General features: G+C 42.9%; 1 protein-coding gene across 1 annotated transcript in view; it reads left to right on the plus strand.

The window, feature by feature from the left end:
- SND1 (staphylococcal nuclease and tudor domain containing 1) overlaps positions 1 to 14,534 on the plus strand; it is a 420,688-nt gene that overhangs the window by 228,059 nt on the left and 178,095 nt on the right. Inside the window, exon 13 of the mRNA XM_019452638.2 lies at positions 594 to 704. Coding sequence (XP_019308183.1) covers positions 594 to 704 — 111 coding nt within the window. The remainder of the gene's footprint in view (positions 1 to 593; positions 705 to 14,534) is intronic.

Genomic DNA, 14,534 nt, shown 5'->3' on the forward strand with positions numbered 1-14,534 from the left:
ATTCCACCACAGTAACCCTCCCTCCCAAATCCATTCATAGCCTTACCTTCTAGAAGCCCCCTTTAGTGGGAGAACCACTGTCAGGAGTTCTGAGGAGAAGAGAATTACTGGGGGTGTTATGTTAGACTAACTTTTCTAACATTGCCAAGCTGGAATAAGGCATTTTCTAGTTATACTATAGGCTAGAAAGGAGATTTTAAGAAATTTAGGTCATGCTTTTATGTGTTCTGTTTTTTATCTGTGTGCTTGATATTTTAGAGCAGACTTTTCTTGAGGGTAGTGGCTTGTTTATAACATTCTGTAAATAGCCCTGTCTAATGTGGGCTTTTTACAGATATTTTCTGCTGGTTCTTATGTATGGATTGATATAGCATCTGACTGTAGTAACCAGAAAGATGCTGAGCTAGGGAACTTTGTTATTCTACCTTTCATTTGGATTTCTAGCCTTAACAACTCACTGGTCTTGAAATCCTTGGCTTCTCCCTCCCCGTGTCAGGATGCGTTAAGACCTCCAGGTGCTAACTGTTATTATTTCTGTTGACTGAGCCCCATGTGTACCTCTAGTGCTCACTGACCTATCTTTTCTGTTGCAGAAACATTGCTGAGGCCCTCGTCAGCAAAGGCCTAGCCACAGTGATCCGATACCGGCAGGATGATGACCAGCGGTCCTCGCACTACGATGAACTGCTTGCTGCAGAGGCCAGGTGAGATGAGTAATTATTAAAGTGAACACAGTGGGACCCACAGCCCCACTTTTTTCTTTCCCACTATCCTGCCCATCCCTGAGCAGAATGTAATGGCAAGCAATATGCTGGGAAAGCTTATAGTATGCTTTTATCCCAGTTTTTCCCCATCAGAAGAAAAGGGGCACCCTTGAAATGTGCTGTGTAACCTTGATGAAGTACTACTTGGGCCTCCGTTGTTTTTAAATCTGCAAAATAAGCATATATCAGATATGATCTTATTTAGATGTAAAATGACTCCTAGGTGAGAACATAATTGTATAAGATATTTTTACCACCACCATCCTGTCATTCCCTGGGACTAACAATGAATCTTCGCCTCTGTGTGCAGGACATTTGCCTCAGGTTCTTACCTCCAGAGACCTCTGCTCCCCAGCCCCTCCCATTTATCACCTCTCAACCTTTTGTCATGTACAAAGGAAATGAAAACATTTATTAGGAAATGAGTTTTGGTTTCACACTTCTGACAGCTGGCAGGAGAGCACTTGAGAAGCCTTGTGACATTTTACTCTTGTCCTTGATCCCTGTGGCCGGTTGCCCCAAGCACATGCGTACTGCTCAGAGTTATTTCTTACCAATGACATTGCTTATGGCTCTTACTCACAGAGACTTCTGTCACTGGGTGGTGCTGGTAGTTTAGTGATTCCCAGATTTCCCAGGAAAGAGCAAAAAACGAGCTTCTCTCGGTGAACTGACTTGGGTAGTTCAGCAGACTGTTTGGTCTCAAACAAAATATAGCCCATATTTCAAAGAGGTGCATGCCGCACTCAGCCACTTACTTAGTTCTAGAAGTTTGGTAGTTACCAGGCTGTGCTCTACAGTTTGAGGGGGAATGGGTTTGGGCACATGTTATCTACACTTCAGACTTCGTCATTGAGATCACTTCTTTTGCTCTTTGGCCCAGAACATTGCCCTGATATGTGACATTTACCTCTAACACTGTGTCACATCCTGATGGATAGAGCATCTGTCGAATGTCACACAGAATGTCAGCTAAGAAATCAGTCTGTCAGACTGTTGTGGCGTTTTGGATTCTTTCTTGTGGGCTTTTCCCAATAGGCCCTGTCTAAAATCTGATTCATGAACACAAAGAGTTCAGCGAAAACACCGATATCTTTGGTTATTTAAGGTACTTTAATGGCCAGCATAAAATAACATGATATATGGTCCATAATTGGTGTTTCTCTTAATCCTTCCTCAGTTCCTCCTCCTTGACCTGCCTATATTATCACTAAGGCAGCCTGGCTGAAAGAACCCATAGGGGGAAATGTGGCTTCATATCTCTGAGTACTATTTGATAACCTAGCTCTTCTAGGAAATGGACAGTAATTACACTGTACTTTGGTGGGACTCGGAGGGTGAGTCTGTGCTCAGCCTACATGGGTGGGCTCAGCCAGGCCTAGTGGTAACTTGAAAAATAGATTTATGGATTCCCAGCATAGCAAGAGCACTAAGCAACACAGTAGGATCTAGACTCCTGTTTTCTGCCCCTGGGTCACTCTGCCACTAGTGAATATTTGTGACAGGCAGATAGATAGACATGAAAATAATTTGCATAGATGCTCTGGAAAGGGAGTCCACAAGAGGCTTTCTGTTTCTTTTTATTTATTTATTTTTTTTTTACCTTTTTTTTTTTTTTGAAAGTAAGCTATACATACCCAATGTGGGGGCTTAAACTCACAATTCTGAGATCAAGAGTCGCATGCTCTACCAACTAAGCTAGCCAGCTGCCCTAACAAGCTTTCTTACGCTGTTGGAAATAGCTACGTCATGCTAGTTTAATGAGTATGCATAGATGGTGACATTTGTACAGATTATGTTGTAAATATTTTCAGTTTTTATTTAAATTTCAGTTAACATACAGTATAATATTAGTTTCAAGTGTACAATATAGTGATTCAACACTTCCATACATCACCTGGTGCTTGTCACAAGTGTACTCTTTAATCCCCATCACCTATTCAACACACCCTCCCACCCACCCACTCACTCTGCTCACCATCAGTTTGGTCTCTGTAGTTAAGAGTCTGTTTTTTTGTTTGCCTCCCTCTTTCCCCCACCCCTTTGCTCATTCATTTTGTTTCTTAAATTCAACATATGAGTAAAATCCTATGGTATTTGTCTTTCTCTGACCAATTTTGCTTAGCATAATACTCTCTAGCTCTCGCCATGTCATTGCAAGTGGGAAGGTTTCATTCTTTTTATGGCTGAGGGATATTACATCGTGTATTTGTCCACCACTTCTTCATTCATCAATCATTGGACACTTGGGCTGTTTCCATAACTTGGCTGTTGTAGATAATGCTGCTCTAAACATCAGAGTGCATGTATCCCTTTGAACTAGTATTTTTGTATTCTTTGGGTAAATACCTAGTAGTGTAATTGCTGGATTATAGGGTAGTTCTGTTTTTAACTTTTTGAGGAACCCTCCATTCTGTTTCCCAGGATGGCTGCACCAGTTGGCATTCCCGCCAACAGTGCAAGAGGATTCCCCTTTCTCCACACCCTCACCAATACCCGTTGTTTCTTGTGTTGTTGATTTTAGCCATTCTGACAGGTGCAAGATGATCTCTGTTTGTAGTTTTGATTTACATTTCCCTGATGATAAGTAATGTTGAGCATCTTTTCATGTATCTGTTGACCATGTGTTTGCCTTCTTTGGAGAAATGTCTATTCATGACCCTGCCCATTTTTTAATTGGATTGTTTGTTTCTTGGGTGTTGAGGATAGTGAAATTTTTTAACTTTGAGGTTTTAAGAAGAAAACAGCCTCTTTAGCACTCATTTTAAGCGGAATCAATGTAACAACATGCTTGTCTGCTAAAGCAGTGAGCAGCCTAGAGATAATTGTGTTGAGCCATTGCTTTCAGACTGATGGTAGAAAAACTGGCTTCGGGGTCATTGCAGTGTTGCAGGTTGAGTAAACAGAAAGGAATTAACCACTTCCCCAAACCTGTGAGGCACTGCCATAAGGCAGTACAGACCTCATAAAAAATTAGGAGAAATGGCCAGCGTGAACTGTGAGTCTTCCTTTAAAGCCGTATTGTTAGCGAGCCCCAGGAGGGCGGCCCTGTGCCATCTTCTAGACACTGACTCCCAGCGAGGTGAATGAAGATCCGAGAAAGACTGGAACACCTGCCAGATGGGAATGGGGGTTTTGTAGCTATTAAAAAATAGTTTCAGTGCAGAACGTACCTTCCCCCCTTTTTAGTGGTAGAGTTGACCCCGCTTATTTAAGACCACCTGTTTTCTGGCACTCCGCTTTATTTTAGTTTGCTTTCGCTTTGAAGCACTCCGTTCCGCCATGATACTCTCCCCATGTTGCCTTAGCGTTCTTACTTGGTTCTGTCACGATACAGCATGTCAGAGCTCGTTTTACATGCTTCTGCTGCCCCTTATCCTGCCTGTCCATTGAATATTATCTGTGGGTAAGGTTATTTTCCCCTAGATAGATTAGCTGTTTTTCCAGTTGAACTCTGCCTTATAATTTTATGCCCCTGTCTATGCAGATCCTCCACCTCCCTCCTTAGTGTCCTCTGCAGATCTCATTAGTGAGATGTTTACTCCTTTCCTGGGCCCTGAATAGAACCCCTAAACAAGAATGGCTTCGGTGTTGACCTCGAGTCTCTCACCGTATGGACTGTCACTTAACTGTCTTTTGATTATCACCCTTCAGCTACTTTTTAGTCTTTGGTGATTGTCTGCTGAACCCAGCCAATTTGAATTAATTTCCCAAGTCCAATTTCTTGAGGTACTGTATCTAATGCTTTAGCAAAGGCCAAATTAGTAACATCTGCTATATTCCTATCAGTCTTTCATCCTGGAACTTGTTGGGTAAATAATATGTGGGCGAAGGTAACGAAGCAAGGCCAGTACTTTATGTTAGCCCTTCCCCACGAGGGTGTTGACTCCAACAGATTACTTTGTCCCTGACCCCTGGCGTCCTGTCCCCGGGGCTGTCACTAGTGGTATTGGCAGTGGCACACAGTGCTCTTCCTTGGACTTTGCTTTCCACGGCACTGCTTGGCCATTAATCCTTTTAGAGAAGCATAAGCTTTGGGGAAAGGGCAGCCTGCTAACTCAGCGGACTCCTTGGGTCAGCGCAGCGCAGGAGTTGATGAGCTTTCTCGGGGCTCTGCAGCCACTGCTTTCCCCGCAAGGGGGTATATTCTGCCATCCTTCCTCAGACCATCTGATTGGAGCTCAGGGAGTGATGTGTTATGTGCGTCCTGGGAAGCCAGGAAAGAGAGAGAGGAAGAAGAGTTTGAAGTTTGCCTGTCGCTTTCAGACCTTACCTGCCAGAAACAGGCTCACACCACTTAGGCAACTGTGTTCAGTGTGCCGACCCTTTGAGGCCCCTTCATTCACATGCCTCTCAGCCTTTGGGAAACCCTCATTATGTCTCAAATCCCTGGCATATTTGGAGGAAAGCACATCTTTTTTGTTGAAAGGATGAATAAACCCCTAATCCCAATAGGTACCTTCCTTTCCACTTTAGTTGTCTGTCATCGGCTGCCTCCTCCCTCATTACCTTGTGTCCTGGCAAGATAAGGTTTTGGCATTTTGCTGGTACTCTCCCACCTCGCTTCTCTCATGGACTCCATTGAAAAATTGTTGATTTTTTTCCCCCAGAGTTCTAAGAGCTCCAGTGTGTGTGCTTCGTGTTTTTAATTTAAAAAACAAAAAACAAAAAAAAAACCCTTATATACAGCTGACCCACACTTTGTGTTGACACTCCTGTACTTGGTTCCCCCTATTAGGGTCCTCGTATGGGCTCCTTTGAGAGTCTGATGCATCATTTCTTTTCAGCACCATCCTAATTTTTCATCTCCATATTGACTTTCCAACATTTTCTGTTCCCATTTTATTTCAGTATTTCTCACTCAGCTGGCTCCCTGAATTACTTGGCTTGATGGGTGTTCTAAACTTAAGGTGGGACTTTTGACTCCTTCAGAGAATCTGTCTCGTATCCTTTTGAGGTATTTCCAAGATACTGAGTCATTATTGGGACCCTCCTCATTTTCTCTCCTATTCTAGCTTGTGTATTTGATATGACGCATCCAGTTTAATTTGAAGTGGGCCAGAATGTGAATTTCCTTAGTGTTCTAAGAGGTCTTCCAAGTGGGGTTTTGCTTAGCTTGTTACGGGCACTGAAGATGAGCTGGTAATGCTTGGAGTCGCATCAAAGCCTGGCTGTGTGCCTTGTTTTCCTTGGATGTCCAGACCCGGAGGATATCATCTGTGTACACTCTCCTAAAGTTACCAGTAACTTTATTTAAAAACGTAATATTTTAAAATTTCCTAGAAACTGTTAGAATCTGCAGCTTGTGGCAGGAAAACACAGAAGTTATGTTAGCTCAGTGTTGGGACTTTATTCCTTTAAGGCACCTTTTACTTCTAAGATTTTGTAATTTCAACATAAGGATGTATATATTCAGAAAAGAAATTGATGCCCTGGCTTGACTGTTGGAAAGCAATTGCATCGAACAGTCTAGTGTCTGAGCAGACTTAAATGAATTTAGATTCATTCTGGACATACATAATGAGGTTAGGGTTATCTCGGGAGAAGAAAAAAGGGCAGGCTCTCCCTTATCTTTCGGTGTGTATTCTCTGTCTCACCCGGCACACTGCAGACTTAGAAACCTGGCGCTGTCCCCGTCGTTGAAAGGCGAGCACAGCCTGCCCCCGCTGCAGCTCCGCCGGGGCTCCCTGTCTCCCCAGTCTCCACACGGACTCATTTTTCTCATTGAACAAACCTTGCAACATGCCCTTGCCTCAAAAATGAAAACAAAACAGCTAGTGCTCCTGCCTTGCTGACTTTTGCACGTCTAATCTCCAAACCCCATAAACACCAGCCCTTGATTAAAATCCTATCCAATAGCTTTTGTGTTTGCCTAGTATGGTTGACAGCTCCCTCCCTGTTGCAGACTTCTCTCTCCTTGAACCTCTAGGAAATCTGTGCTGGCATTGCCACCACAGACCGGTCAGAAGGCTAGAACTTGCTCTTTCCTGGGCCAATATCAGTTAGCCATTTCAGAGAGAAACTGAAGTAACATTCTCTCTGGGTGATGCAGTTACTGGGGGCTGAGAGGGGCTTACTAATGTCCGTGCATCTCCACTGAAGGGCTTTCAGTACCACTGACAAGAACCGCAGGTACCACAGGAGCTGCAGGTCTCCTACTCCTGATTTAACCGTAGCAGCTCCACTTTTTCCCTGACTTATAGGAGTTTTTCCCCAAAATTTTGATAGGTGAAAAGAAGAAATTTTCAGCTGTTTCTTGGAAAAAATACAAAACTTTTGGACAAGGTCCCTTCTCTCTGTATGTTTAATTTAACTGGCATTTACAGTATTGGTTCTGAATGAAATGTGAAGACTTAACTCACCAGCACTTTCCATTGCTACGTTAAAACCTCTGGCTTTAGGATTTTGAAATGGAAGAGCTCGGCACTGCTGGTTTGACACAGTTCCGATTTGTTAAATCTCTTAATAAAAATCAAGTTTCATCTCTATACCAATCCAGTGAGAAAATTGATGTTGAGTTGTATGTTTTGAAATTTTAAAACTAATAAATCCTATCACAGTGTATAGATTATATGAGTTAACCAGTTCTCGAAGAAAACAAATCATTCCTCTCCTGGGAATAGTTGTTCAAGGCAGGTTTATCTTGGATGTGATGGCTTTGCATTCATTTCTTCTCTCCATTCTCATTTTCTTGAGTATATCCTGGGTCCCAGGCATTGGGGATAATAGTAATGAAGAAAAAAGATAATAGACTCAAGCCTTACAAAGCATGTAATCTCAGAGGGACCGACGTTAAATAACTTTAATAATACCTCTGGATATTGCGATTTTCCTATTTCTTCTCTTTTCCTCCTGTTTTCTTAGCCCCTCCTCTTTTCTCCCTGTCCGTTATTAACACTGCCTGCCTTACATCTTCTTTTATTCTGTCTCTCATTTCTATTAAATTTTCCCATGAGAGCATTTCCCTGAAATTCATCTCTTCTATCCAGCCTCTGTTCTTATCTTTTTGATAGTTTAATGGTACAGCTTTAAATAAACCAAGATTTCTCACTTTCAATCTAATGACCTCAACAAGTGAAAATTTCTCTTTGAATAAAACTAGGTCCTACTGAATATTGTTAGAAACAGAGCTTCGATTGAAAGTTTTCTTCTTTCCTTTACTGTTTAATCGTAGAATTGTGTAATCGGGGTGTCGTTGGGTTTTTAGCCCGAGTATCCTAGAAAGCTGGAGCCAGGTGAATGATCTGTACTCCCCACTCAGCTGCACTACGTCATGCCTGTGCAGGTTGGAGGCCAGCACAGAGAAAGGGGCTGCTCTTTCTCCTCAGTATCCTAGTGGCGTCCTTTCTTTTTTGACCCTGGAAGTATACACCCGACTACATGTTGTCTTTGCAGTTAGGTGTCATGGTTATGAGGTTGTTCGTGGGATTCAGCACATGTCAGTTGGGGGGTGGTTCACTGTTGGGGAATAGGGTAGACTTGCTATTACAAGTAGATGCCGGAACGGAAAATGCATGAAAAGAACTGGTGTGGGGAAGTGATTTGACGATACAGCTGAATGTGGGGAAATTTAGCTTTTCCCTTTCTTCAGAGAAGATGATGCACTCAACATCCAAATAGCAGTAATCAATCTGCATTTAAAGCAACACAAATGGCTACTTCGAGAGAGCTGTGTTTCCAGATAGTTTTCTCCCTCAGGATATTAGGAGGATCTGCTCAGCCTCTTTATTGTATCCTTCTCTTCCCTCCCTGCCCCCAGTTCCTTCTGGTAGAACTCAAGCTGTGAGATATCTTGATGACCACTGTGAGGGGTTGGGGACGGTTGGAACCCATTAGGGGTTTTTTTGCTATGTTATACACAAAGCCCCGGCTGGTTCTACAGGTCAGGGTCAAATAATGAACTCATAATAAATCTTCCTCGCCCAGTCTTGGCTGTAATCCTTGGTGTGCTCTGGTTATATTCATTCAGAGGAAGTTCTGGAGTTATCTTTCTAGGTAATCCGATTTGTCTGCACATACCACAGAGTGGCTTACCTTCTCACTGTCCTCTTGGCTAAGAGGCTCGTGCTCCTTTCACACAACACCTAAATATATGGTTTCAAAATATGTTTCAGACATATTTCAAAAAAACATTTGAAGATTATTTTATTGGAAATGTAATTTTAATCCAAAATGAATTGTAACAGTAAAGTGAGAACACTTGACATTGACCCTTGACTCTTTCGAATGCCTTACAAGTTGACTCCCTAACCCATTGGTTCTCAAAGTATGATCTTCCAACCTGCAATGCCATGCTCACTTAGAAACTTTTTATAAAGGTGAATTTACAGACTTACCCAAAATTTCCCCCACCCCAGACCTATTAAATCAGAAACCCTGGAGTTGAGTCCCAGCAATCTCTTAGAACATACACCTTGGGTGATTGTGGTACACACTAAAATTTGAGAAGCACTGCCCAATTCCTGACCACTGTAAAATAAGTCGAAATAGGTGTCCTTTTATGGAAGATTAATAATCTTTATTATAATTGGAATTAAGATTATGGTTCTCAGTAATAGAGAACAAGCCAGGGAATGGAGAAGCTTTGGATTCCTTTGGATTCCGCTGCCTCGTAGGGCCTTCTCTGTGATCACAGCCGTCCTTGTTCTCCGTCAAGCCAGGTAAACAGCTGCCTGTTCCCTTCGACTCTTGTCTCTGTCCCCTTCCTCATACTCTGCATTCATGGCTCCTTAATTTGATTCCTTCAGGGTAGCCTCCACCAGCTCTTGGCTAATTTAATGTGAAGTCATCTTGAGGGTTGCTGTGCTTTGCTTGATTTGGCTCATCTGCAATGTCAGGTGGTTGAGTGGGTTGGAGAGCTGAGTCTCTATTACCAACATCCCTATCCTACTTTTGCTCTAATCCTTGGAAATCTCTCAGGATGACTGTAGTTGGAATAATTAATCACTGATACATCAATGTGCAGAATTTTATAGCTGCTTGTGAAGAGGAAATCTGCTTCATAGTTTTCTTTGCAGGATTCTTTGCATCTAAATTTCTTATAAACTCTCTTGTGCACTTTTGTTTTATCTTGGGCTGCCCCTGACTCTCCCCCTCCAGCTTTGGGCACAGAAGTTCAGAAGAATTACTTCCCATTCCTCTTGCTTCTGCATCAGGTTCAGAGAGCCAGATCTCTAGTGGAACAGCAATGAATCTTTCCTAGTAGGTCCCAGTAAATGTAGCTCACATTGGAAAAACCATTTTCTAAACAGTGAGTCTGTTGCTTTTCACTCAGTCAAAAGACACATTAAAGCTTTCTCTGATTTTTTTTTTTTCATGTTACAGTGACAAATATTTCATCAAGTACATTGGGGATAAAAACAAACACATGGTTTCGTGGGGATCTGGATGAGCAATTAAATCATTACAAATATAGTTGTAAGAGTGGAGATAAGGTAGGTATCTGGGAGGCATAGGGAAGAAGCACCTAAATCAAAGAGGTCTTATCCCCTGAGTCCATGAGGTGAGGCATGTTATGCTGGTTCACCTTTTGGCAAAAGGAGATGGAAACCACTATCAATATTTGTTGCCTAATGACACAGTGTATGTGTCCACTTGTATGAATTTATCCTAAAGAATGATTGGGCAAGCACCCAACAGTTTATTTAAGTTATTCCTGGGGCACCTGGGTGGCTCAGTCGTTGAGCCTCCGACTTCTCAGGTCATGATCTCACAGCTTATGAGTTCGAGCCCTGTGTCAGGCTCTCTGCTGACAGCTCAGAGCCCGGAGCCTGCTTCAGATTCTGTGTCCCCCTCTCTTCTGCCCCTCCCCTGCTTGTGCTCACTCGCTCTCTCTCTCTCTCTCTTTCTCAAAAATGAAAAGAAAAAAAAATTTTCTAATTTTAAGGAAAAGTTATTTCTCATGACATCATTTATAATAGTATTATATTCACATAAGCAGCTAGCAATAGGTGATCAATTAAATTATGGAGTTTGCATCCATGTGATGAATTTATCTTCAGCGATTAAAATGATGTAAAAAGTAACATAAGGAAGTATTCATTTCGTTATCATTTCTAGCAGAAAAAAGAGACTACAAAACTATTCTGCAATTTTCTTTCTTTTTTAATGTTAGTTTTGAGAGACAGAGCATGAGTGGGGGAGGGGCAGAGAGAAGAGAGAGACATAGAATCCAAAGCAGGCTCCAGGCTCTGAACTGTCAGCACAGAGCTGCACGCTGGGCTCGAACTCAGAGACCACGAGATCATGACCTGAGCTGAAGTCAGATGCTTAACTGGCTGAGCCACCCAGGTGCCCCTGTTCTGCAATTTTCTTAAAAGTATAAGTGGATGGGTGTGTGTATCAGCACTTAGAAACTATGTCAGTGGTGCTTCCATCTTGGAATAAAATTATGGATCGTTTCACCAGTTTTTATTTCTAATGGCCATGTATTGCCTTTGTGATCAAGAAAGTTTTAAAAGCAGTTATCGTTGGGGCAGTTTTGAGCTGTCATTGCTTCTGATCTGACCTTTTTTTGTGGCCTTGTCCTTTCAAAAAGACTTTAGACTGATACTGACCATTTCTACCCAGCTCTCCCAGTCCTTTGGTCCTAATCTAGGACAATGGAGTTTGCTTGTGTTCCCCGGCAGTCTAGCACTGGGATAGCTTTTCTCTGATAGTCGGCTGACATGGAGCTCACAATCTGCCTCCCTCCCCTACCCCCCTTACCTAAGCTCTGCAGATCTGTTGTCACGCCTGGCACAATAGCGTGTGTCTTGGTTTCTTCTTATGTTAGTTTTAGATGAGATGATGGCTAAGAGTTCTTTGTTATTTGCTTTAATGCCTTATAATACCTACTGACTCATTAGTCTGCCTGCCTCCCCTTGACCATAGGATTCAGTTTTCTCATTTCCAGTCTGTGTGCTCTCCATCTTTTCTGTCTCTCTTATCAGTAATTCTGATTTCGTTGAAAATCCAGCTGCATAATCTTAGCACCCCCACCTACCATTGTGCACCTGTGCCTGCTCTGTATCTTATTTCCTGAGTGTCAGGACCCTGTTGTTTTCTCCAGCTGCCAAGGAACCAGTAGAAAGGCCAAAGGAATTGTTTGTCGCTGCTGTGTTTCATTGATATCTATATTTGGTTCATGCTGAAACACTGTATTCACCAATGTGACCTCAAGCACAGTGAGAGGTGCTTTAGAAGTTTAGCAAGTTATTTACTCTTTGTTCTGCTTTTTAACCTTTTCTGTTGGAATTGTTTTCTTTTCCTTTCAGTCATCTATCCGGTATTGTCTGGTAGGAATTTCATACAACCCTGCCACTTTGTTCTGTTTCATTGTTTATGGTGATCAGAGCTTTGCTCTCACTTCACTGCCCATCTCCTCTGGTCCTCGACGTACTTCTGCTTGTGTTCAGAGGCCAGGCTGTAAGCTCCTCTGCCTGCACCATTCCAGGGAGCGAAACCAATATGCCTAAGAATGGGAGCATAGATCATGAAACTGTATCCAAGAGAGTCAGCAAGCCTCACTCTTTTGCCCTACAGTCACTTGGGCGTTATCCTGGTCTCCAATTTGAAATATTTTCAACATTCTACATTAGTCAGTCACCAGTCATTTGTTCAGCTTTACTTGGCAAACAATAACGGAACTGGATGACCCTGAGTTTATAACGATGTGAACATAGCCTCTGTGTCAAATACTGTCACAAATCTTACGGACAGACTCCTAACCCTCAAAGGGCCAGAAGTTCTACCTATAAGAAATGAAGAGGAGCACATGGTGAACTTTGAAAGTAGCGTGTTACCTTCCATGATGGCGTGCTGACCCGAGTGACACGCGCACTCACGTTGATAAAATGTAATGACTATATATATTTGAGTACGATTCTACTATCCTTTCATAGAGACGCCCAGCATACAAACTGCAGCTTACCTAGGACCCCAGGTTAAGTATCACTGATGTGGTAACTGATTAATGCTTGGGGTGAGCTTGTTGCTACGGATACATTGTAACTCTCTTCATTCTGTAGTTCAGACCTGCCTGGGCACATGTAATGAATAACTTTCACTCATGAGGCCTGGAGACAGTGGGCCTACTTGGATGGGAAGGAGTAACACGGGAAGCATGTGAAGACATAAACTGCGAATGTATGGTAGAGGCCCACAAACACCAAGCATTGTATTTCTCACTGGACATCACAGGCCGGTGGTCTTTGTTTTGGGTGTAAAAGGAAGGCAGCAGTATGGCGAAATGGATTTTTCTGGGGAAGTCGTGCAGCAGTGTGTGCAGTCAAATCAGCGTGACGTGCAGTATCAAAAGGGATTGAGCCAGTGAAAAGTTTCCTGATGTTGGGGCGCCTGAGTGGCTCTGTCAGTTAAGCGTCCAGCTCTTGATTTTGGCGCAGGTTATGCTCGCACGATTTGTGAGAGCTGGCTCCATGCTGGCAGCGCAGAGCCTGCTTTGGGATTCACCCCTCTCCCTCTTTCCCTCTTTCCCTCTCAGCTCCTCCCCCTGCTTGTGTACACATGTTCTCTCCCTCTCTCTCAAAATAAATATTGAAAACAAAAAAAAAAAAACCTGTTGAAGTTTCCTGATGTTATCTTGGAATAAATTGCTGAGGACCTGGCACACTAGGGTTACAAAAGGACCAAGTGAGTACAGATAGGACGGAAGAGGGGGGCCTTGGTGGCTCCGTCGGGTGAGCATGTGACTCTTGATTTGGGCTCAGGTTAAGATTGCACGGTTCGTGAGATGGAGCCAGAGCACGCGGTCCGCTTGAGATTCTCTCTCCCTCTCTTTCTGCCCCTCCCCTGTGCACAATCTCTCTCTCTCTCAAAATAAAGAAATAAACCAAAAAAAAAAAAAAAGAAGAAGAAGAAGAAGAAGGAAGGAAGTATTGGGTGTAGGTGATGAAGCCGAAGCAATTAAGAAACATTTTGGTTCCTAGTTACCGAGAAAGCGTTGTTAAAGGGAAATTGTGGATTCAGGAACTCCTGATCTCTCTCACTTCTACAGCCTCCCTTGCCTCATCATCCCCCTGCTACCTCTCTGTTATATGCCATTTCTATAATCCACCACTTTGTTTTCTTTAGATCTCTTTTATGTATGAAAGCAGTTGTTATGAAACTGTGTGGGAAGTTGCTGTTCCCCAGAAAAATTCACGTGTGTAATTCTACCCTTTCAGGGTAGTTTATAGATAGTCCCATCCTAAGTATGAGGCTCATTTAAGTCCCCCACTTAAGAATTCCTTTTTTTTTAAAGTTTATTTATTTGTTTTGAGAGAGAGCGAGCTAGTGAGCGAGTGGGGGAGGGGCAGAGAGGGTGGGAGAGAGAGAATCCCAAGCAGGCTCCACACTGTCAGCACAGAGCCCATTGTGGGGCTCGAACCCATGAAACTGTGAGATCATGACCTGAGCCAAAACCAAGAGTTGGATACTTAACCAACTGAGCCACCCAGGCACCCCCCCACCCCAACTTAAGAATTTCTGATGAGACAACTGTTTTATGATTGGGTCAGGTTGAGTCTAACTGTAAAGCCTTGACTTTCTTTGTAATCACTCAAAAATATTCATTCAAAATAACAGTCTACCACCATTGATTTGGAATTAAGACCGTGGTCCGTTTATGGCACAGGATGAACTGTTACATGTCATAACTGCCTTGGAGAGGTTTGGGCCCTAGGTTTTTCTGCCTTAGCATGGAATCCCAAAACCTTAGCGCAAACTCTGTTCCTTTGCATCAAGAGTGATGATATTCTCTGGGGTGCCTGGATGGCTCAGTCAGTTAAGCGT

Source organism: Panthera pardus, unplaced genomic scaffold (assembly GCF_024362965.1).
Source record: "Panthera pardus isolate Hobbes unplaced genomic scaffold, ASM2436296v1 HiC_scaffold_8, whole genome shotgun sequence".
Lineage (NCBI taxonomy): Eukaryota > Metazoa > Chordata > Mammalia > Carnivora > Felidae > Panthera > Panthera pardus.